Genomic DNA, 24,678 nt, shown 5'->3' with positions numbered 1-24,678 from the left:
CCAATGGTACTGGCGTATAAGTCTAGTGATCCTGCCATATATGTCCATTGATACTGCCGTATATATCCAGCGGTACTGCCGTCTAAATCCAGTGATCCTGCCGTATAAGTCCAGTGATCCTGCCGTATAATTTCAGTGGTACTGGCGTATAAGTCCAGTGATCCTGCCGTATAACTCCAGTGATCCTGCCGTATAAGTGCAGTGATCCTGCTGTATAAATCCAGTGATCCTGCCGTATAATTCCAGTGATCCGGAGGATCCTTGAGTGGTATGCCTGCTGTTGCTGCCGCTGCTGTTGCTGCTGCTGGGAGTCGATCGTCATCCCAGAGGGGAAGTCGGAAGACCACTTGTACTACTTCAACTAAGCAATTGACTGTCCAACAGTCCTTTGTGAGGAAGATGAAATATGACAGCAGTCATCGTTTTGCAAAGCGGATATCTGAGGCTTTGACAGCTATGTTGGCTATTGCAGGCCACTTTCAGCATTCAGCCACCATGTGCCGAAGACTGGAAGGCCATAAAACACACCTGAACCTGCCCTGCCATCTCCTGAATTAAGAGGTGGTAACGAGGTAGAATTCAACACTCTATATGCGTCAGAAGTTGGAGGAGCAGCAAAACGTAATTCAAGCCTATACATCCACCTACGATATAGGCAAAGAAGGGGGAATACACCTGACTCAAGCGCAGTGGAGAATGATTTCCGTCTTGTGCAAGGTTCTCCAACCCTTCGAACTTGCCACATGTGAAGTCAGTTCAGACACTACTAGCTTGAGTCAGGTCATTCCCCTCATCAGGCTGTTGCAGAAGCAGCTGGAGAAATTGAAGGAGGAGCTAAGACAGAGCGATTCCGCAAAGTATGTGGGACTTGTGGATAGAGCCCTTCATTCGTTTTGCTAGGATTCACCATTGAAAGAATGGTGGACAATTATATGAGTGACAGCATCCAAGTAGGCATGTCAGACAGTCCGTATATGTATACTGGCAGGAAAAAGAGGCAATTTGGATGCCCTTGCACAAACTGGCTTTATTTTACCTCCAGTGTGTTCTCCGAAAGAGTGTTTAGTGCAGCCAGTAACTTTGTCAGCGATTGGCGTAGGAGGTTACTTCCACAAAATGTGGAGAAGATATTCATCAAAATTCCTCCGGGAAGACCTTGACCAGCAATTGCCTCCAGAAAGTACACAGGGACCTGTGATGATGGATTCCAGTGGGCAGAGCCGGCCATAGGCATAGGCAAACTAGGCAATTGCCTAGGGCATTTGATATGCCTAGGGGCATCATCAGCTTCTGCCTATTAAAATGATATGCGGCATGCCTATATTCTGTATGTAGCATTTCATTTGCAGATACAGCCACAGTCTCACACAGTATATTGGCATGCTGCATATCAGTTTAATCAGCAGAAGCTGCTTGTGCATCCTAGCCACATAGCAATGCAAATAAGATGCATTTTCCTTAAACAAAAGTGCCCGACGTTAGCATTGATGCAAGATTTGTGAGGACACATCTGTATCCAAGCAGAGGCAGAGGTCTCAGTGTTAGTGGAAGTGTGAGTGCTGTGTGCATGTGAGTGGGTTGGTTGTGAAGTAGTGTTCAGAATATTTGTAAGGAGCATTATGTGTGTCATGTAAAAATGCATTAATAATGTGCAACATGTCTGTCATTATGTGTATAAGGGCATTAATAATGTGCGGCATATGTGTAACAGGGTACTACTGTATATGTGTCATTATGTGTATAGGGGCACTAATAATGTGCAGCAAATGTGTAGGGGGCACTATGTGTGTCATTATGTGTATAAGGGCATTAATAATGTGCGGCATATGTGTAAGGGACATTATGTGTAAAAGGGAATTAATAAAGGTTGTCATAATGTGTAAGGTGCATTATGTTTATAAGGACATTAATGTGTCTCATATGTGTAAGGGGCATTACTGTGTGGAATTGTGTATAAGTGCATTACTAATGTGTGGCATTATGTGTATAAGGTGCTCTACTATGTGGCGTTGCAAATAGAAAGGGCACTACTGTGTCGTCTAATGTGAATAAAGAGCAATAAGGTGTGGTGCAATGTGAATAAGGAGCAATTCAGTGTGATGTAATGTGAATAAGGGGCTCTACTGTGAGGAGTAACGTTTATAAGGTAAAGTGATACTACTGTGGGATGTAATATGAATTATGGACACTATCTCAAGATAAAATGTGAATAAAGTTGCAGTACTGTGTGGCATAATTGGAATTGGGGTTACTATTGTGTGGCCATGCCCCTTCCCAGCAAGAAGATGCCCCTTTTTGGGCTGTGCGTCAAATGTGCGAACTGTTCCTATTTAAAATATAGGGGGTACAAGGACTGCTATGGGTGAGGGGTGATGGTGCTGGGAAAGAGGTGCAAGGTCAGAAGCAGAACCAGCGGTGGTGCTAGGGGGCACCAGCCAAAATCTTGCCTAGGGCATCATATTGGTTAGGGCCGGCTCTGCCAGTGGGGACGAATTAATACTCTGTGAGGAGGAGGATGTACACACTGAAAGGGGAGAGGAATCGGAGGATGAGGGTGAGGTCGACATCTTGACTCTGTAGAGCCAGTTTGTGCAAAGAGAGATTGATTGCTTCTTTTTTGGTGGGGGCCCAAACCAACCAGTCATTTCAGCCACAGTCATGTGGCAGACCGTGTCGCTGAAATGATGGGTTTGTTAAAGTGTGCATGTCCTGTTTATACAACATAAGGGTCGGTGGGAGGGCCCAATGACAATTCCATCTTGCACTTCTTTTTCTTGTTTGCCGCACACTTGTGTCGCTTAGCTTAGTCATACAGCTACCTCATTGCATCTCTTTTACTTCTTTGCATGATGTGCTGTTTGGGGCCTAGTTTCTTTAAGTGCCTTCCTGTCTGCAACTGCAGTGCCACTCCTAGATGGGCCAGGTGTTTGTGCCGCACACTTGTGTCGCTTAGCTTATTCATACAGCCACCTCGGTGCAACCTTTTGGCCTAATAACAATATAGTGAGGTGTTAGGTGTTCAGAATAGACTGGAAATGAGTGGAAATTAATGTTATTGAGGTTAATAATACCGTAGGATCAAAATTACCCCCAAATTCTGTGATTTTAGCTGTTTTTATGTTTCCCCCCCCCCAAAATCATCCAGATCCAAAACCAAAACACGAAAGGGTGGTTTTGGCAAAACCAACCCAAAACCAAAACACAAACACGGGCAGGGAATTAGAACCAAAACAAAAGCAAAAAACACGAAAAGTGCCAGCCGTACATCTCTACTTATTTTACCTGCTGTAATTACACACTGGACGAAATGGCTAAACGTGCTGCAGTACCCACTGACACCCGCTAGATGGCCACATAGTCCCATGTTCTTCATAACGGATCCTCAAGGAAGGAAGGTGATGCTGCTGCTGAGTGTTATCATCATTTAGCTGTGTACAGCAGCCTCAGACCTCTGCTGCTGCTCCCCTTTTATTATCTTCTAAGATGTCCCCTGGCTTCACCCCAGTGATCCAGTGCTTTCTCTTTATGACTGCTGCTGTCACCTGTGCATCTGGACGTAAGTAGGTTGTTTATATTGTAAGTGGCTCTGCTAAAGGCCGTGCAGCATGTCATATTGTCTCCTTTCAGTGCACTACAGGCCCTGCAGCATGTAGTGTGTGTGTCTCTCTCTGTCTCTCTCTCTTTCTTTCTTTCTCTCCCCACCCCATAAAATCATTTCTAAATAATGAATACAAATGTTCTGATCACCAGTATTTTTTTATAGATACAAATATTTTTCCTGTACTAAAATCTCTCTTTTTCTCTCTCCCCCATCCTATAAAAATTCACTGCTAGAATATTGATGAGTTATAAAAAAGGTGGCTACATTAGGGGACATATTGGGGGGAATAGAATTAGCCTCGGTGAAATTTACTGCAAAAAAAAGAAGATATTTTTGTAATTTTTTAGCCAATGTTCTTTTCCTGGTAAAATGTACGCATTTTCATGTGAAAAACACTGGGATCCAGTGGCGGATCCAGGGGGGGGGGGGGGGGGGGGGCACTCGGGCCCGTGCCCCCCCTGTTATTTGTGGCCTCCGTCCCCCCCAGCGCCGGCGGCGCACAGAGAGATGACGGGCGCCCGCTGAGATTGTGTTACCAGCGGGCGCCCGTCTCCATGCACAGCGCCCCCGCTTGTGTCACTGAGACACGCTGCCGCTCAATCCGGAGGCAGCGTGTCTCAGCTGTCAGGAGAGGAGAGCGCCCGCCAGCGCGGCTGTGTCTGGCGCGGCGGCGTATAGCGGACTTCAAACCAGCCGCCGGTTCGTGAGCCAATCAGAGCTCGCGGACCGGCAGCCAATCAGAAGCCGCCGGTCCGCGAGCTCTGATTGGCTCACGAACCGGCGGCTGGTTTGAAAGAAGTCCGCTATACGCCGCCGCGCCAGACACAGCCGCGCTGGCGGGCGCTCTCCTCTCCTGACTCACCCGTCCCTCACAGCCGGAGCCCGGAGGAGGAGCAGTGCAGCACTGGCTGCTGTGGGGGCAATTGTATACCTGGCACTGTGGGGGCAATTGGCTGGCACTGTGGGGCATTTGCATACCTGGCACTGTGGGGGCAATTGTTTACCTGGCACTGTGGGGGCATTTGTATACCTGTCAGGTATACAATTGCCCCCACAGTGTCAGATCCACAATTGCCCCCACAGTGTCAGGTATTACCTGACACTGTGGGGGCAATTGTGGATCTGACACTGTGGGGGCAATTGTGGATCTGGCACTGTGGGGGCATTTGTATACCTGGCACTGTGGGGGCATTTGTGGATCTGGCACTGTGGGGGCATTTGTGGATCTGGCACTGTGGGGGCATTTGTATACCTGGCACTGTGGGGGCATTTGTGGATCTGGCACTGTGGGGGCATTTGTATACCTGGCACTGTGGGGGCATTTGTGGATCTGCCACTGTGGGGGCATTTGTATACCTGGCACTGTGGGGTCAATTGTGGATCTGGCACTGTGGGGGCAATTGTGGATCTGGCACTGCACTATTGGGGGCATATGTCTGTGTTTCACGTCCCATTTTTATTGGCCACACCCATTTTTTTGGCACGCGCGCAGTGGGGCACAGTACCTTTATGGGGTACTCTCTGTCTGATTGGTCGCCGCTTAGCCCCGCCGGGAGTGCACACAGACGCTCTCATTCCAGTGAATGGGGCGCGTGCGTGTCACAGACACGTGCGCGCCCCAGACGCGGTGATAGGCCCAGGCACAGACGGAACTCCATCTGTAATGGTGGCTAAACTACAAGCAGACAAACTACTGGGGGCATTACCACTGGGAGGCTAAACTAAAGGGGGGGGGGTAAACTACTGGGGTCATAACTGCAGGGGCATTACCACTGGGGGCATAACTACTAGGGCGCTAAACGACTGGGGGCATTACTACAGGCAACATTACTACTGGGGGCAATACGGGCATTGCATAAGGGGCACCACTAATATGGGGTCTATATAAGGGGCACTACCAGTACAGTGGACATTGCATAATGAGCGCTACAACTGTGGGCATTGTTTAAGAAGCGCCACCTCACATGCACCGAAGCCGCACGCAAAAGTACTTGCCCCTTCCATGGTGCCCCCCTTATCATTTTCTTCTGGATCCGCCCCTGCTGGGATCTCTCAGCACACAATGGAACCGCTCAGCACACATCTCTCCCGCCGCTCAGCACAGCGCGATGTGTGCTGAGCGTGCGGGGGGAGATGGGGGCGCTCATTTCACCCAGCGGGCACGGCAGGCCAATCTAGCACCAGCTATTGCGATGCGCGGGGCTGCGCATCGCTATCGCTGTAGGGGTACACACGGAGCGATCAGGCTTAAAATCTAAGCAATCTAGTCAGATTGCTTAGATTTTAAGCAGCGATCGCTCCGTGAGTACCCCCCTTTACCGTGGCTAATTCAATTTCCTCCATTATCTCTATTGCTCTTTATCTCTCTCCCTCCCTCTTGGAGATTGCAGGTGATAAAGGACTTGCTAATACATTGACGCCTCTCTCTCTCTCTCTCCCATTCTCCCTCTATCTTGCGCTCTCTTTTGGGGAGATGCATTAAGCAGTAAAAAGTGTGAAGTCGACCAGTGAAGACATTGCCCATACCAACCAATCAGCTTTGTGGTAGCATTTATTAAGTAGATTCTATAAAATCATATGTAGCAGCTGATTGGTTGCTATGGGCAACTTCCCCAGTGGTCCACTTCTCAGAATATGTTGATTTTACATTCAATTTTGCATTTGGAGATTTACTAAAGGCAAAATTGAATGTGAAATCGAATATAAAACCAAATGCCACTCAAAATCCAATATTGGCAAAACATCTGTACTTTTACATGACTGTAGAATCCCCTGATTTACTAACTTTTGAATTGAAAATCAAACACGAAATGGAACTACAAATCCTCAAAATAATAGACTAACAACAGACAGGTGATTTTTAGCTTCTATACAACATTCTATTACCTAAACCTTCATTATGATGCCTATAAAAGAAGAGATGATGGACGCTATGCTGATGTTTTTGCAATTAAGCATGTGGTTCACTATGACTATTGTGAATTATGGGCCTCAGTCAGGGATGGAAGCAGTGCAGCTCCTGCGTTTTTGGATTCTCTGCCCCAAATGGTGTCAGGCTGCAGCTGAGGGGTCACTGTGTGCAATGACGCAGAACCCATTCTGCACATGCACAGACCGATTCTTGTGCATGCGCAGGCACCTTACGCAAACCAGAATTAGAGGTACCACAGCAACTTCTTGCATGTGATATATATATGGACCAATAGGAATAAATGAGGACCTTTATTTTTCAATTTTGCATTCGAATATAGGTGATTTTATAGGTGACTTTGAAACTGATATCCTAAACCGAAGAGAAAATCACTAGTCAAAATCAAATTTGATGTTTGATTTTGACTAGTTATTTTGTCTTTGGTTTAGGATTATCCATTTCAAAATCAAATCTTTAGTAAATGTGGGATTTGATGAGTGAAAAAATTTCAATTAATTTGACTTCAGTTGATTTAAATTAAACTTAAAATCAAATCAAATGCAAAATCGAACTTTAAGAAATATACCCCCTCCACTCTATTCATTGATGGAGATACATCTCTATCTGTTTCCTTTCTCTATTTCTCTCTTTCTTTCAATATCCCTTTCTCTTTTGCTACCTTTATCTAGGTGGGATGTACTGTTATGTTTCTCTTGGGTAACGTGTGCTTACCGTCTGTTTTGTCCATATTGGGTAAACACTATTAAAGTTTTTCGGAAAATAAAAAAAAATATTTCCGCATTTCTCAGCTCCCGTGATAATTCTGCTCCGAAATTTCTGACCATTCTGACAAATTCCTGACCATTATCTCATATGTACTGTCCGCTTTCATGCTCTTTTCCGTGACGGCTGTCTGTTCTTTTTAACGCCACTTTCTGCTGGTGATTTTCTTGTTGGCTATTTTCAGTAGGTTTATTTTGTTGTATTTTAAGTTCTAGTTACTCCCATTACTGGCCCATATTATACAAAAAACCTTCCATATCAGCCTAACATCAGAAAAAAACCCCAAAATATACAAGCACCAATAACTAAATATCATTATGTAATTGATAGCAAGGTAAATTATGTTGCTTATTCGTGTGTTTTAATAAACCATTTGTTTCAGGCTGTTGTTGTTTAAATAAACAGTTGTAATCTTCTGAGCACACCTTTGCTTTATTCCTATAAATACCTTTTTTTAAATGCAAGTGTATAGTGTCACACTTGCGGCGCTGCGGCTGCCGCGCTTACCGCTCCGGGTGCGCTGGGTCTCCCGGCGGTCGTCGCCCCCGGTGGGCTCCGGGTTGTCGCGTCTTGCTGGCGCTGCCTCCGGCGGGTTCCCGGGGTGTGGGCGCCGCCATTGCGCCCGGCATCCACAAGAGCGTGGTGAGCGGGTGACATCATCTGCCCCTTCCGCCAATCAGGAGAGGGCGGGAAGTTCAAAGGCAGACGCCGTACAGAGCCCCGGCGGCTGAGTATCGTCTTTCCAATGATCACCAGTGCTAGCAGCGTTCAGCGTGTTCTCAAGCTGAACGTCTCCTGTGTTCCAGCATTACAGAGTATCTTTCAGTGGGACATTCCCTGTGCTACCAGCGTTACCGTGTATCACTCAGTGGAACCTTCCCTGTGCTACCAGCGTTACAGTGTATCACTCAGTGGAACCTTTCCTGTGCTACCAGCGTTACAGTGTATCACTCAGTGGAACCTTCCCTGTGCTACCAGCGTTACAGTGTATCTTTCAGTGGGACATTCCCTGCGCTACCAGCGTTATAGTGTATCACTCAGTGGGACATTCTCTGCGTTACCAGCGTTACAGTGTATCTCTCAGAGGGACACCTCCTGTGCTTCCAGTATTACAGGGTATCCCTAAGTGGAACGCCTCCCAAACTTCCAGAGTTACACTGAATCTCAAATCCTCATTTATCTCTTCAGCATCGCTCACAAGTTCTTCATTCTTCTGTGTGCTTCAACATCGTTCTCAAATCTTCATTCATCTCTTCAGCATCGCTCACAAGTTCTTCATTCTTCTGTGTGCTTCAACATCGTTCTCAAATCTTCATTCATCTCTTCAGCATTGCTCACAAGTTCTTCATTCTTCTGTGTGCTTCAACATCGTTCTCAAATCTTCATTCATTTCTTCAACATCGCTCGCAAGTTCTTCATTCTTCTGTGTACTTCAGCATCGCCCCCAAGCCTTGGCCACAACTAATTCTTTAGCATTACACGTCGGTTACAACGGCTAAGTTCTGCATGAGGAAAACCTACATCCGGCCATCCCTGCTCAGGCCCAGCTGTGGTTCCTCTTCCCGATCATCGGAAGAACCCCCGAGTTCTCAACACTCTCAACCCAGGTCAGTGACAGTATACTCAGGCCACATGGACCCGGGGGATCGGAACCCAGAGTCAAGCGCCATCCAAAACTTGGCTTCCCGAGTTCAGAGTCAGGAGGCGGCACAGAGCCAGGTGATGCAGTATCTCCAGAAATTATCCGGCCGGCTGGATCAAATTCAGGCCTCCCTGGCTTCAGTAGTTCCGGCTCCTGCTCCAGTACCCGCTCCAGTAGTCGTCTCCAGTAATGTTCAATCCTCGTCTGGAACCAGGTCACTCCTTCAGCTTCCCACTCCCTCTCGCTATAATGGAAATCCAAAGAATTGCCGTGGTTTTCTCAACCAATGCGAGGTGCATTTTGAACTTCTCTCACACAATTTCCCCACGAATCGGTCCAAAGTGGCATACATAATTTCCTTGCTTGAAGGTTCAGCGTTGGATTGGGTGTCTCCGTTGTGGGAACGATCTGACCCATTGGTTTCCAGTTACACTAATTTTATCGCGTCATTCCAAAGGATTTTTGATGAGCCCGGCAGAACGACCGCTGCTTCCTCGGACCTGCTCCGAGTCCGTCAAGGCTCCCGTTCTGTGGGACAGTATGTGGTTCACTTCCAGACCATTGCCTCAGAACTACGCTGGAATAATGATGCTCTCAGGGCCGCTTTCTGGAACGGGCTCTCTGACCGTCTGAAGGACAAGCTGGTCACTAGGGATCTGCCAGATCCTTTAGAAGAGTTGATCTCACTCTGTGTCAAGGTGGATCTTCACATGCAGGAACGAGGTGGCGAACGTAGTCGGTCGGATCGATCCAGATTCCGGCTTCTCCCTCCTAAGCAAACAGTTACCCCGAGTCCGGACGAACCCATGCAAATCAACCGATCCCGACTGTCCCCGGAGGAACGACAGCGCCGTCGTGAGGGTAAACTCTGCCTCTACTGTGGAGCCGCGGATCACTTTATCAAGTTCTGCAAGTCCCGTCCGGGAAACGGGCAGGCCTAGCTTGTTCCGGAGGAGTCAAGTTAGGGGTTACATCTAAATCTTCTCCGACAGTTGATTGTTTACTCTCCGTGTCTCTGTTTTCTGAGTCTATAGCCAAACCTATTAAGGCCCTGCTGGACTCTGGGGCTGCAGGGAATTTTGTTTCTCTTTCTTGTGTTCAGAGTCTGGGTTTACAGTTACAGTCTGTCAAACGACCTATAACGTTGACTGCCATCAATGGTACCAAAATATCTAATGGTCTTATTACAAGTCGCACAGAGCCAATCAAGCTGCAGGTCGGAGCTCTGCATCAAGAACATTTGGAGTTTCTAGTAATTCCGGAGATGCCTCACGATCTTGTTCTTGGTCTACCTTGGCTTAAAATTCACAACCCTCACGTCGACTGGAAGTCGTCACAAATATTGTCCTGGAGTTCGTTTTGTCACTCTAGTTGTCTCACTCCTGTTTACCCGCTCCGTGCATCTTCCAAGTCGGATGAGGATCTTATTCCGGAGGCCTACCCGGAGTTCACAGATGTGTTCTTGGAACAGGCGGCCGATCAGTTACCACCCCATAGACCCTGGGACTGTCCCATTGAGCTTATCCCAGGGAAAATGCCACCCTAGGGACGCACATATCCCTTGTCATTACCCGAGACCCAAGCTATGTTGGACTATATCAAATCTAATCTACTGAAAGGATTCATTCGCCTCTCTACCTCCCCGGCTGGAGCAGGTTTCTTTTTCGTGAAGAAGAAGGACGGGGGGTTAAGACCATGTATTGATTATCGTGGCTTAAACGATATCACCGTTAAGAACAAATACCCTTTGCCGCTAATTACTGAGCTATTTGATAGGGTTCGTGGAGCCCACGTCTTCACTAAAATCAACTTAAGAGGAGCCTATAATCTGATACGTATCCGAGAGGGGGACGAATGGAAGACGGCCTTCAATACCAGGGACGGGCATTACGAATATCTGGTAATGCCGTTTGGCCTCAGCAATGCCCCTGCCGTTTTTCAGGGATTTGTAAATGAAATCTTCCGAGATATGTTATACCAAAGCTTAGTGGTGTACTTGGATGACATTCTGATATTTTCTAAGAATCTTGCAGAGCACAGTGTACAGGTCAAAGAAGTACTTCTTCGCTTACGAAGGAATCGTCTCTACGGCAAGATTTCCAAATGTATCTTTGAGGTCCCTTCGATTCCGTTCCTCGGTTATGTCATCTCGGGTACGGAGCTTCGCATGGATCTGGAAAAACTCACTGCCATGCGGGACTGGACTCAGCCTCTCTCCTTGAAAGCGGTACAAAGATTCCTGGGCTTTGCAAATTACTACCGGAAATTCATTAAGGAATTTTCTACCATCGTTGCACCCATTACTGCCCTAACCAAAAAGGGGTCTGACCCAAGTCTCTGGTCTTCCGAAGCTGTAGAAGCGTTCCCCAGGTTGAAATCAGCCTTTATGTCTGCTCCGGTACTCCAACAACCGAATTTCTCAAAACCATTCTTCTTGGAAGTCGATGCTTCCTCAGTAGGCATCGGTGCCGTCCTTTCACAGTACTCTTCTGATGGGAAGTTACATCCATGTGGTTTCCATTCTCGGAAGTTCTCTCCTGCTGAACGAAACTACACCATTGGAGATCAGGAACTTTTAGCAATAAAATCTGCCTTAGCAGAATGGAGGTACTTATTGGAAGGTGCTAAACACCTAATTACTATTTACACCGATCACAAGAACTTGTTGTATATCAAGACGGCCCAGTGCTTGAATCCCCGTCAAGCTAGATGGGCGCTCTTCTTCACTCGGTTCTCGTTCGTTATTAAGTACCGGGCCGGGACTCTTAACGCTAAGGCTGATGCTCTGTCTCGTTCTTTAACGGCCTCGGATGAGGAGAATTCCTTTGAAAAGAGTTTAATTCTCAGTCCAGTCTCTATTTCAGCAGCTCCCACCTCTCTGGGTCCTCCTCCTGGGAGAATGTCTGTACCAGTTGAATTTTGACCAAAGTTACTGCAGTGGGCTCATATCTCCAAGTTTTCCGGTCATCCCAGAGTTCAAAAAATGTGTGAATTTCTACGAAGGTCATATTGGTGGGACACCATGAAGAAGGATATACAAGATTATGTCAATTCATGTCCTCAATGTGCTCAGCACAAAACTCTTCGTCTGCCTCCTGCGGGTTGCTTCGTCCACTGTTCATTCCTAAGAAACCCTGGACCCATATTTCTATGGACTTTATTACCGAATTACCCCTCTCCAAGGGTTACAATACCATCTGGGTGATTATTGACCGCTTTTCAAAAATGGCACATTTTGTTCCGTTGACCGGTTTACCAACGGCTCCCAAGTTGGCTTTACTATTTATTCGTGAACACTTCCGCCTGCACGGGTTACCTCGGGAGATAGTCTCTGATCGAGGGGTACAGTTCACTGCAAGATTTTGGAGGGCCCTCTGCTCAGCCTTACAAATAAAACTCAAGTTGTCATCTGCTTAACATCCACAAACCAATGGGAAAACTGAACGTGTCAATCAAGATTTAGAGACTTTTCTCCGCGTTTATCTCTCTCCTTCACAGGACGATTGGGTGGAACTGTTACCCTGGGCCGAGTTTGCCCATAATCATCTGTACCACTCTTCCACTGGAGAGTCCCCATTCTTCATTAATTACGGATTCTATCCACGAGTCCCAGAATTACCAATTTTTCCTTCGGAGGATGTTCCTGCTGCAGCTTCCACTCTCCGGCACTTCAGTCAAATCTGGAGTAGGGTTCATGCTAATCTCAAGAAAATCTCTGGCCGCTACAAATTCTTTGCGGATAGAAAACGGCGAGCAGCTCCTCAATACAAAGTTGGTGACAGGGTATGGCTCTCTACCCGCAATCTTCGTTTAAGAGTACCCGCTATGAAGTTTGCTCCGAGGTTCATCGGTCCTTACCCCGTTTTGCAAGTCCTGAACCCTGTTGTCTGCAAATTGGGATTGCCTTCCCACTTTCGGGTACCAAATTCTTTCCATGTTTCTCTCCTTCGTCCCCTCATTTTAAATCGGTTTCATTCAGAGTCTCCTAGCCCAACCTCGGTAGAGACTGAAGCTGGAACAGAATTTGAAATCAAAACTATTCTTGACTCTCGTTATCTTCACAAGAATTTACAGTATCTGGTAGAATGGAAAGGTTATGGTCCTGAGGAGAGGAGCTGGGTCAAAGCTTCTGAAGTCACTGCTCCCCGACTAGTCCGGATCTATCATTCTAAACATCCAACGAAACCAGGAAAGTGTCCAGGGGCCACTCCTAGAGGAGGGGGTACTGTCACACTCGCGGCGCTGCGGCTGCCGCGCTTACCGCTCCGGGTGCGCTGGGTCTCCCGGCGGTCGTCGCCCCCGGTGGGCTCCGGGTTGTCGCGTCTTGCTGGCGCTGCCTCCGGCGGGTTCCCGGGGTGTGGGCGCCGCCATTGCGCCCGGCATCCACAAGAGCGTGGTGAGCGGGTGACATCATCTGCCCCTTCCGCCAATCAGGAGAGGGCGGGAAGTTCAAAGGCAGACGCCGTACAGAGCCCCGGCGGCTGAGTATCGTCTTTCCAATGATCACCAGTGCTAGCAGCGTTCAGCGTGTTCTCAAGCTGAACGTCTCCTGTGTTCCAGCATTACAGAGTATCTTTCAGTGGGACATTCCCTGTGCTACCAGCGTTACCGTGTATCACTCAGTGGAACCTTCCCTGTGCTACCAGCGTTACAGTGTATCACTCAGTGGAACCTTTCCTGTGCTACCAGCGTTACAGTGTATCACTCAGTGGAACCTTCCCTGTGCTACCAGCGTTACAGTGTATCTTTCAGTGGGACATTCCCTGCGCTACCAGCGTTATAGTGTATCACTCAGTGGGACATTCTCTGCGTTACCAGCGTTACAGTGTATCTCTCAGAGGGACACCTCCTGTGCTTCCAGTATTACAGGGTATCCCTAAGTGGAACGCCTCCCAAACTTCCAGAGTTACACTGAATCTCAAATCCTCATTTATCTCTTCAGCATCGCTCACAAGTTCTTCATTCTTCTGTGTGCTTCAACATCGTTCTCAAATCTTCATTCATCTCTTCAGCATCGCTCACAAGTTCTTCATTCTTCTGTGTGCTTCAACATCGTTCTCAAATCTTCATTCATCTCTTCAGCATCGCTCACAAGTTCTTCATTCTTCTGTGTGCTTCAACATCGTTCTCAAATCTTCATTCATCTCTTCAGCATTGCTCACAAGTTCTTCATTCTTCTGTGTGCTTCAACATCGTTCTCAAATCTTCATTCATTTCTTCAACATCGCTCGCAAGTTCTTCATTCTTCTGTGTACTTCAGCATCGCCCCCAAGCCTTGGCCACAACTAATTCTTTAGCATTACACGTCGGTTACAACGGCTAAGTTCTGCATGAGGAAAACCTACATCCGGCCATCCCTGCTCCGGCCCAGCTGTGGTTCCTCTTCCCGATCATCGGAAGAACCCCCGAGTTCTCAACACTCCCAACCCAGGTCAGTGACATATAGATATAGAACTAAATGTATATAGTATAGTATTCGAAAAGTATTCACAGCGCTTCGCTTTTTCCGCATTTTGTTATGTTACAGCTTAATCCAAAATGGAATAAATTCATTTTTCCCTCAAAATTCTACACACTATACCGCATAATGGGGGTAATTCTGAGTTGATCGCAGCAGGAACTTTGTTAGCAATTGCGCAAAACCATGTGCACTGCAGGGTGGGCAGATATAACATTTGCAGAGAGAGTTAGATTTGGGTGTGGTGAGTTCAATCTGCAATCTAAATTGCAGTGTAAGAATAAAGCAGCCAGTATTTACCCTGCACAGAAACAAAATAACCCACCCAAATCTAACTCTCTCTGCAAATGTTATATCTGCCCCCCCCCCGCCCCCTGCAGTGCACATGGTTTTGCCCAATTGCTAAAAAAATGTCCTGCTGCGATCAACATGGAATTACCCCCTCTGACAACATAAAAAAAGTTTTTTCGTGATTTTTGCAAATTTATTAAAAATACAAAACTAAGAAATCACATGTACATAAGTATTCACAGCCTTTGCTCAATACTTTGCTGATGCACCTTTGGCAGCAATTACAGCCTCAAGTCTTTTTGAATATGATGCCACAAGCTTGGCACACCTGTCTTTGGACAGTTTCGCCCATTCCTCTTTGCAGCACCTCTCAAGCTTCATCAGGTTGGATGGGAAGCATCGGTGCACAGCCATTTTCAGATCTCTCCAGGGCAAAGAGAGAACTAGAGGAGAAAGAGAATGAGAAGGACCCCCCCAAAATAACAGGAAAATAAAAAGATGAAAATTATTACATCCCGCCCTCTCTCTCTCTTACACTATGAGGTTCATTCAATTAGGGGTGATGTTCTTGCCCCCACGAGTAAGTTCGGCTATATGCCACACTTATGGTACCTCTGGACTCATAGGGCTGTGTACAAAACTCAGCGAGTCCAGTGTAAGATTGGGCTACAAGGGGGGCGAGTGCGGGTGCTGTTGGTGGTGTTTATACAACTCGCCTCCTTTGCCCGCAATTAAACTGACCACTCTTTCTCTCAGTCTCTCCTTTTCTTGCTCTCGCTTTCCTTTTCTCTCTTTTCCACTATGGGCTATATGCAATTGCGGTCGAATTGCGGCACTTTTTCGCCTGTTTTTAAATTCGACACAATTCGACCGTCGAATTCCGGCAGGTGGGTGCCGGAATTCGACATATTCAATAAAAAACTAATTTGACAGTCCCGCTGTCGAAAAACGGGCGATTTGACGGATTTTGATTAGATTTTGAAAAATGTTTAAAAAACGGTAAAAAACCCGAAAAATTTTTGCGTGGGGTCCACCCTCCTAAGCATAACCAGCCTCGGGCTCTTTGAGCCGGTCCTGGTTGCCAAAATACGGGGAAAAAAATGACAGGGGATCCCCCGTATTTTAACAACCAGCACCGGGCTCTGCGCCTGGTCCTGGTGCAAAAAATACGGGGGACAAAAAGAGTAGGGGTCCCCCCGTATTTTTTGTACCAGCACCGGGCTCCACTAGCTGGACAGATAATGCCACAGCCGGGGGACACTTTTATACCGCTCCCTGCGGCCGTGGCATTAAATACCCAACTAGTCACCCCTGGCCGGGGTACCCTGGAGGAGAGGGGACCCCTTCAATCAAGGAGTCCCCCCCAGCCACCCAAGGGCCAGGGGTGAAGCCCGAGGCTGTCCCCCCCATCCAAGGGCTGCGGATGGGCGGCTGATAGCCATGTGTAAAAATGAAAGAATATTGTTTTTTTTTTTTTTTAGCAGAAGAACTACAAGTCCCAGCAAGCCTCCTCCGCAAGCTGGTACTTGGAGAACCACAAGTACCAGCATGCGGGGGGAAACGGGCCCGCTGGTACCTGTAGTTCTTCTGCAAAAAAAATACCCAAATAAAAACAGGACACGCACACCGTGAAAATACAACTTTATTTCACACATGCCGACACATACATACTTACCTATGTTGACACGCCGACTGCCACGTCTCCAATGTCGACGAATCCGGGGTACCTGAAAATAAAATTATACTCACCTGATCCAGTGTCCGGTTCTTTTATTGTAATCCACGTACTTGGCAAAACAAAAAAACGCATTTACCCGAACCAGACGGACTGAAAGGGGTCCCATGTTTACACATGGGACCCCTTTCCCCGAATGCAGAGACCCCCCGTGACTCCTGTCACAGAAGGTCCCTTCAGCCAATCAGGAAGCGCCACTTCGTAGCACTCTCCTGATTGGCTTTGCGCGTCGGAGCTGTCAGACGCGCATCGCACAGCCCCCTCCATTATCTTCAATGGTGGGAACTTTGCGGTCAGCGGTGAGGTCACCCGCAGTCAGCGGCTGACCGCGGGTTACCCCACCGCTGACCGCAAAGTTCCCACCATTGAAACTAATGGAGAGAGCTGTGCGATGCGCTGTCTGCCAGCTCAGACGCGCAAAGCCAATCAGGAGAGTGCTACGAAGTGGCGCTTCCTGATTGGCTGAAGGGACCTTCTGTGACAGGAGTCACGGGGGGTCTCTGCATTCGGGAAAAGGGGTCCCATGTGTAAACATGGGACCCCTTTCAGTCCGTCTGGTTCGGGTAAATGCGTTTTTTTGTTTTGCCAAGTACGTGGATTACAATAAAAGAACCGGACACTGGATCAGGTGAGTATAATTTTATTTTCAGGTACCCCGGACGTCGACATTGGAGACGTGGCCAGAGTCGGCGTGTCAACATAGGTAAGTATGTTAGTTATGCTTAGGAGGAGGGACCCCACGCATTTTTTTTTTCTGATTTTTACCCCATTCCATTAAAAAAATAAAAATAAAAAATATATATTTTTTTAAAAATATATAAATAATACTTGTGCCTCCTAAATAGACAAACCAAGTACCTAATCCCTTCTAATATAAATAGATGTGCTATTACCAATAAAAAAAACACACAAAAAAACATGTTTTTAAATTTTTTTATTAGATTCCGCCAGCAAAGTGTGGCGGTTTGAAAATGACGAATTTACTGTCTAAAAGCACTGTTGTCGAATTTACAATCTTCAATTGAATATACTTTTGTCGAAATGCCGCATTTGTACCATTGCAGAAATGTCGAATTTGACAAATGTCGAATTTCAAAAAGTCGAATTTGGAATGGCTGTTTTTTTGACGAAAAGTACTGAATTGCATTGTCGATTATTTTTTTTTTGGCGAAAATGTCCAGTTTTTCGACATTTTCGGGAATTCGACCGCAATTGCATATACCCCATCTTTCACTGCCTTCCTCCATATTTTATTTCCTACTCATTCTCTTTCTCTCTCTACTGTAGTTCTCTCTTTGTCCAGTAAAATGTATTTCCAGAATGAGTTATGGCATCAAGAAGAAAAGGGCTGCCAATAATTAGAAATATCAGGGTCACAGCCTTGCTGAGTCCCAAACTACTGACCTAGGGCCTGATTGCCTGAACGCATGCACTGCCTATGTCAAACACAGAGGAGTAATTTTATTCTTTTGTGCCTATGTCTCTGTCTCACTGCGCATGTGTCCAGATGAAGGTTCTGATTCCTATTTGTACACAAATCCCATGGTTTGCATACATATAAAATGTTTGGGGGTCTGCGCAGGAGCAATACCGGTTCAGTGCACGTGCAGAATGGGTCTTGCGATGTCGTTCGCAGCCCCCTGTCAGCCGCACTATATGATTGACATGCTGTGGCATCTGGGGTGGTTGGCACCCAGCACCGCTTTTCAAAACAGGGGCGTGTCATCCCCGTCTTGAAGGCATGATGGGTGACGACGCAGACTTCCTGCACCCCGGTGTCTGAATCCTTCGGCCAGCCTGAGTAAGCTTCATCTTACGCAGACTGGCCAGTGCCTGTAATTATTTGCGCCCAGTATTTATGATCGTCGCGATGGTGACCTAAGGCTGCGTCCTCTGGCGTAGCACTTGGATCCTCGCTAATACGAACAGGAGGTGTCTGTTTATAATATCTCTTTGTATTTTTTTCACATCATTTTTATAGAGTTCACTAGAATATGAGAGGAGAGGCTCAGCCTCACCTGACCGCACACCACTGTATTATAGATTAGCATGTGTTCATACTGTACTGTTTTATCTGCTAATTTATGTATTTTAGATGAATTTTACTCCCTGGAGATTGCATCAGATGGCCCCATAACGTCAGGTGCCCAGGCCACTGTGAACGCCACACTACTGATAACAAACAACAGCAGGACTCTTGTTGCGGACCCGCAACTTTATAATTTCCACTGGATCTACTCCCCATTGCTGCTCACTCATTACTCGGAGAATGAATCCAGCTCTGCCATTACAGTGCGGTGCAAGGGCACAGGATCCTACACTGTGTCAGTCTGGGTGACTGAGAGACACTGCTCTTCCTGTGAGATGATCGCTAAAAACACTACAGAACTCCAGGTTACAAGTAAGCATTAGTCATAGTAGGACCCTGAGAAGCACAATCTCTTATATTCCAGTGGCTTCCACCCCATGAGGGAGAATCACTTTCAGGAACCGGTCACATTATTGTGAAACAGAAAAGTGGGACCTGTCATTGTTAAATCTGTGAAGGTCATCCCATGTTTTGCCTATATGCCATACACTGTGTAATAGTAATTGTAATAATCTGTGTGTATGGGGAGTCTCTGGTATAATATGATGAGAGATAGATAGATAGATAGATAGATAGATAGATAGATAGATAGATAGATAGATAGATAGATAGATAGATAGATAGTGTTATTTATGCTTTAGCAATAAGTAATCTTGCAACCAGGCTTTTGTATAATGACTCAAGTAAGTTTCCAAATAGGATCCATTCTGCTTTACTGCAACCCCTGTTCCCTGTGTGGTGTGTTCATGCAGGTTTATACCACAGAGGTGAATGAGAATAGCAGTGAGTCCTTGTGATGGTCTCATTACTGTACAGCTACTGGTATGTGATTGGGTATAAGGCCTATGGGGATAATGACTTTCTTGGCGATGTGGTTAAAGGTGCTGATTGTGAGTCACACTGATCTTCACAGATGCAAACAGTGAGTTTTACCTTACGACGCAGAAGCATTTTATACACTTTTATGTATCTCCGGAGAATTCTGAGTCGGTTGGATCGTGACCAGATCTGTCTTTGTGTGATATGGGCGCTTCAGGGCAGATTCTGGATGGTGACACTGTCGTCACAAGGAACGGTCTGGTATAATGGGAGTGGCATGGCCTGGTAGCTTGAGTTACGGGCTAATAAGAGTCGTACGTACGGGGAATGCAATTCTCTTTCTGTTAGAACTCTAGCACCTAGCATGGGTGCTTCTATAGCATCATGCAAACAGCCACATTGTGTCCGCATCAGCCCTATAATGTGAATCTGCGCATATCACAGAGAATTACGTAGGAGCGGTGTCACTTATTCTCCTAAATACCCTTTTCCTCACACTCACCTATCCCTATACTGCCATAAAACCATGCAAACCACTCACATCCAGTCACAACTCTCCCTCCATTCCTCCAACATAACTCTAACAGCTGCCATTGTCACAACATTCCATTACCTGTCAATGACTTAGATTACAATGCAGCTCTAGAGTTAACACCATTATCGAATAAGAGTCTTCCTAATAACTTTGGGCAGATCAGTGTACTAGTGTCCTGGTTACAGCCATACGCATCTTTGCTTCGCTGAACTGGCTATATGCAATATTTTATGAACTCAGTTACTCTTGTGGTACAGGGGTAGAACATTCTCGTCACTCCACCTTGTCGCTAGTGGGTGATTGCACAATTATAGCTAAATCTCTAGCATTTGTCACTAATATGGTGAATAGCTGTGCAGTAACTTAGATTATTTTCACTCTGCAGAGAAAATGGTTGGATTCCTCACAGCAACACAGGCGGAAGTTAGTGGCACGTCCTTCAGAAATGGCTTTTTCTTGGCCTCTAACAGCAAAGTGAATTTATCTTTCCTCATTCATGACCCAAGCAACTTCTTTAAATCTGCTGAGTTCACCTACACATGGAGCTTTGGTGATGGGTACGTTCCTTACCAGCTGAGAATATCTATAACTGTGATTGTGCTTAGAAATAAATAAAAGTTTAAAAGCAAGCTGAAACGCCCCCAGAGATAGCTCTTATCGGGAAGCCACTTTGCAGCACACAGGAAATTCTGTCTCCACCCCTGAATGTCTTCCCAAGACAGTTGCCACTATTGTGTATACCTTGTTACAGCCCAACACCTGGGGTAGCACTGATCAGGGGCCAGCTATGGAATGGTTCTGTGTGTCATCCTGTCAGTGCCACTACAGGAATATTAGTTGTGCACAATTAATCAGTTTTGATAAATTATTTACTGCAAAGCAGTATTGCCTTTACATATAGTGTGATTGACTTAAAGGAAATTGCACTACAAGACCTATCTGGTATTGTGAAGGTATTCTAGAACGGGAATTTACCTACAATCAAAATCCCAACGGTCAAAATCTTGACAATCATTGACCAACAGTCAAAATCCTGACATGGTCAAAATACCGACATTTAAAATACCAACAGGTCAAAAAGTCAACATGAGTTTTTCATGATTTTTTCATTGCAACCATTATTCATACTTTACCATCCCAGTGGACCTGGAGGGGGAATATATTAGTATGCCGAGCGCAGTGACGCACCGTGCCCGAAGCACGCGAGCGGATGTGGTACACTTATACGGTGTCCATGTCGACCTACACACTTAAAAAAAATCCCAATTAAAAACTTGTGTTGACTTCTTAACCGGTCGACATTTTAAATGTTGGTATTTTGACCTTGTCGGTATTTTAAATGTCGGGATTTTGATCATGTCGGGATTTTGACCGTCGGTCAGTTGTTGTCGGGTTTTTGATCGTCGGGATTTTGATTGTAGGTATTTCATACTAAACCCTCTAGAACAGGTCTTCTCTTGTCATATAGACAGAAAGTTCTAGGGTGTTATTAGCTTTTTGTTATTAAAAAAAAAAAAAAGATAGGATAAGACCCTTTGAAAGTAAAGATGTTTTAATTCTAACTACTATCATGATCAACTAGTAGTTATTTTTATGGAGATTTTAACAAAGCATTGATCATTTAGAGAAATAATTATATTTTTTAGTTACTGGCTAGACTCAGAATAATATATGACATTTAAAGTTAGTGGTAGGAGTCCTGGCATTGCCCACAACCCCCCCTGCCCCCTGTGTAGAAGCATAGTGATATTGGAGCATAGCGTTATTGGGGGTAATCCAAAGTTGATCGCAGCAGCAAATTTGTTAACAGTTGGGCAAAACCAAGGGGGTCATTGCGACCCGATCGCACTAAGCAACTTTTTGCTGCTGGTGCGATCAACTAATCTCCGCCTATGGGGGAGTGTATTCTAGCATAGCAGGGCTGCGATCGCTTATGCAGCCCTGCTATGCTACAAAAGTTTCACTCAAAACAAGACTAGCCCTACACCTACTTACCCTGTGTGACGGATCCAGCGTTGCTGGGGCCGGCTTTGACGTCACACCTCCGCCCCCCGTTCGCCTGGACACGCCTGCGTTTTACTTACCACTCCCCGAAAACGTCAGCAAATGGTAAGTTGACGCCCTGGAATGCCCTATTGCTGTCCATCTTCTTGCAGTCGCCGCTGCGACCGCTTTCTTCTCTGTCAGCGACGTTGCGGTCACCAGGCAACGACACCCCTGCGCAATGCGCACGCCGTGCATGCACACTCCAGACCCGTTCGCACCGCAGCAAAGAACCGCTGCGTGCGAACGGGTCGGAATGACCCCCTATGTGCACTGCAGGTGCAGCAGATATAACATTTGCAGGGAGAGTTAGATTTGGGTGGGTTATTTTGTGTCTGTGCAGGGTAAATACTGTCCGCTTTATTTTTACACTGCAATTTAGATTTCAGATTGAACACACTCTAAATCTAACATGTTATATCTGCCCCCCGCATTGCACATTGGCCCTCATTCCGAGTTGTTCGCTCATTATTTTCCTTCGCATCGGTGCGATTTTCTGCTAACTGCGCATGCGCAATGTTCGCACTGCACCTGCGCCAAGTAAATTTGCTAAGAAGTTTGGTATTTTACTCACGGCATTACAAGGTTTTTTCTTCGTTCTGCTGATCGTAGTGTGATTGACAGGAAGTGGGTGTTTCTGGGCGGAAACTGGACGTTTTATGGGAGTGTGTGAAAAAACGCTACAGTTTCTGGAGAAAACGCGGGAGTGGCTGGAGAAACGGGGGAGTGGCTGGGCGAACGCTGGGTGTGTTTGTGACCTCAAACCAGGAACGACAAGCCATGAACTGATCGCACTGGAAGAGTAAGTCTCGAGCTACTCAGAAACTGCAAAGAAAAATCTTTTCGCAATATTGCGAATACTTCGTTCGCAATTCTGCTAAGCTAAGATTCACTCCCAGAGGGCGGCGGCTTAGCGTGTGCACTGCTGCGAAAAGCGGCTAGCGAGCGAACAACTCGGAATGAGGGCCATAGGGCCTAATTCAGAGTTGATCGCAGCAGCAAATTTGTTAGCAGTTGGGCAAAACCTTGGCCCTCATTCCGAGTTGTTTGCTCGTTATTTTCCTTCGCATCGGTGCGATTTTCCGCTAACTGCGCATGCGCAATGTTCGCACTGCGGCTGCGCCAAGTAAATTTGCTAAGAAGTTTGGTATTTTACTCACGGCATTACGAGGTTTATTCTTTGTTCTGCTGATCGTAGTGTGATTGACAGGAAGTGGGTGTTTCTGGGCGGAAACTAGCCGTTTTATGGGAGTGTGTGAAAAAACGCTGCCGTTTCTGGGAAAAACGCAGGAGTGGCTGGAGAAACGGGGGAGTGTCTGGGCGAACGCTGGGTGTGTTTGTGACGTCAAACCAGGAACGACAAGCACTGAACTGATCGCACTGGAAGAGTAAGTCTCGAGCTACTCAGAAACTGCAAAGAAAAATCTTTTTGCAATATTGCGAATACTTCGTTCGCAATTCTGCTAAGCTAAGATTCACTCCCAGAGGGCGGCGGCTTAGCGTGTGCACTGCTGCGAAAAGCGGCTAGCGAGCGAACAACTCGAAATGAGGGCCATTGTTTCGCTCAACTGCTAACAAATTTGCTGCTGCGATCAACTCTGAATTAGGCCCATTGTTTCATCATCTCCAGTATGCTTATTTAGCGGAGCAGAGAGCGGTCTTCTGGTGCAGATAGACCAGCATCGCCGGTGTCCCTCCAAATATTGAGTGTCATGCCTTTGTGTAAAGGATCTCCATCTCCTGTATCACCACTTAGGGGGAATTGTATCAAACATTCTAAAGAGTGGACAAGTGGATAAGTTGCCCATAACAACCAGTCAGATTCTACCAATCGTTTTATAGAATTTACTTGATAAATACTACAGTACAGTAGTCAAAGCATCTTCTTAACTTGGCCACATCTTCACTCCTTAGGAGGTGTCATACATTTCCCCCCATAGGGAGACATGTATGATAGCTTGGAGAGAGATAAAGTGGAGAGAGCTAAAGTACCAACCAATCAGCCCCTCACAGTCATTTTTCAAACACAGCCTGTAAAATGAACTAATTGATTTGCACTTTGTCTCTCACCACTTTATCTCTTTCCAAGCTTTGATACAGTTCCCCCTATGTGTGTGGTATACGGTTAATATACCGACTGTCGGGATCCCAGCGTTCAGGAGACAGACGACAGAACCCCGACAGTCTGAAATGCTGCTGGCTGGAATCCCGACAAACGCAGGGTATTCCCACTTGAGTGGTGGGTCCACTCCACCAACTGAGTGGGAATATAACCTGTGGCGAGCGAATTGAGCCACCGGGCCGAAGCGTGGCGAGCGCAGCGATGGGACTCGCTCCCTCACTGCCGGGATTCTGACAGACGGTATGCCGCTGTCGGTATAGTTGGGATGCCGGTCAAACATATGTATTCCATGTGTGTATTTCCCTCCAATGTAGTGACTGTGAAACTCGGTGGTAGATGTAATAATTTGCTGGCTGTGGTCGTTATTTGTGTGGACCCACTTCTCCTCCGGATCGTGGTGATCCGTGTCCTGATAATGCCCGCACGTATGAAGCACACAATTGCCTAAGAGGGAGAGTGTTAAGTCACCTGTCCGGTGATCTCCACGCTCCCTTTTTTGGCAGGGCTGCGACCACTGACAGTGGCAAACGCAGGATTTGCATGAGGGGGTTTCCAGAACTGGATGGAGCCAAGCACGGGGGTGGGGACTGAGGTGACCCAGTATATGCTGGGTCCGTAAAACTAGTGTGTCTGTGTGTATATATATATA

The 24,678-nt window shown here is 46.6% G+C and overlaps 1 protein-coding gene across 2 annotated transcripts in view; it reads left to right on the top strand.

The window, feature by feature from the left end:
- Positions 1-3,389: 3,389 nt before the first annotated feature.
- The window catches only part of TMEM130 (transmembrane protein 130), a 130,474-nt gene continuing 109,185 nt past the window's right edge, over positions 3,390-24,678 (top strand). For both annotated transcript variants that reach the window (XM_063934506.1, XM_063934507.1), the window contains exons 1-3: positions 3,390-3,556; positions 18,517-18,822; positions 20,250-20,421. In XM_063934506.1, the coding sequence (XP_063790576.1) occupies positions 3,484-3,556; positions 18,517-18,822; positions 20,250-20,421 (551 nt within the window). In that variant the 5' untranslated portion in view covers positions 3,390-3,483. The remainder of the gene's footprint in view (positions 3,557-18,516; positions 18,823-20,249; positions 20,422-24,678) is intronic.

This window comes from Pseudophryne corroboree, chromosome 7 (assembly GCF_028390025.1).
Source record: "Pseudophryne corroboree isolate aPseCor3 chromosome 7, aPseCor3.hap2, whole genome shotgun sequence".
Classification (NCBI taxonomy): domain Eukaryota; kingdom Metazoa; phylum Chordata; class Amphibia; order Anura; family Myobatrachidae; genus Pseudophryne; species Pseudophryne corroboree.
This window is presented reverse-complemented; position numbering and strand designations above follow the sequence as displayed.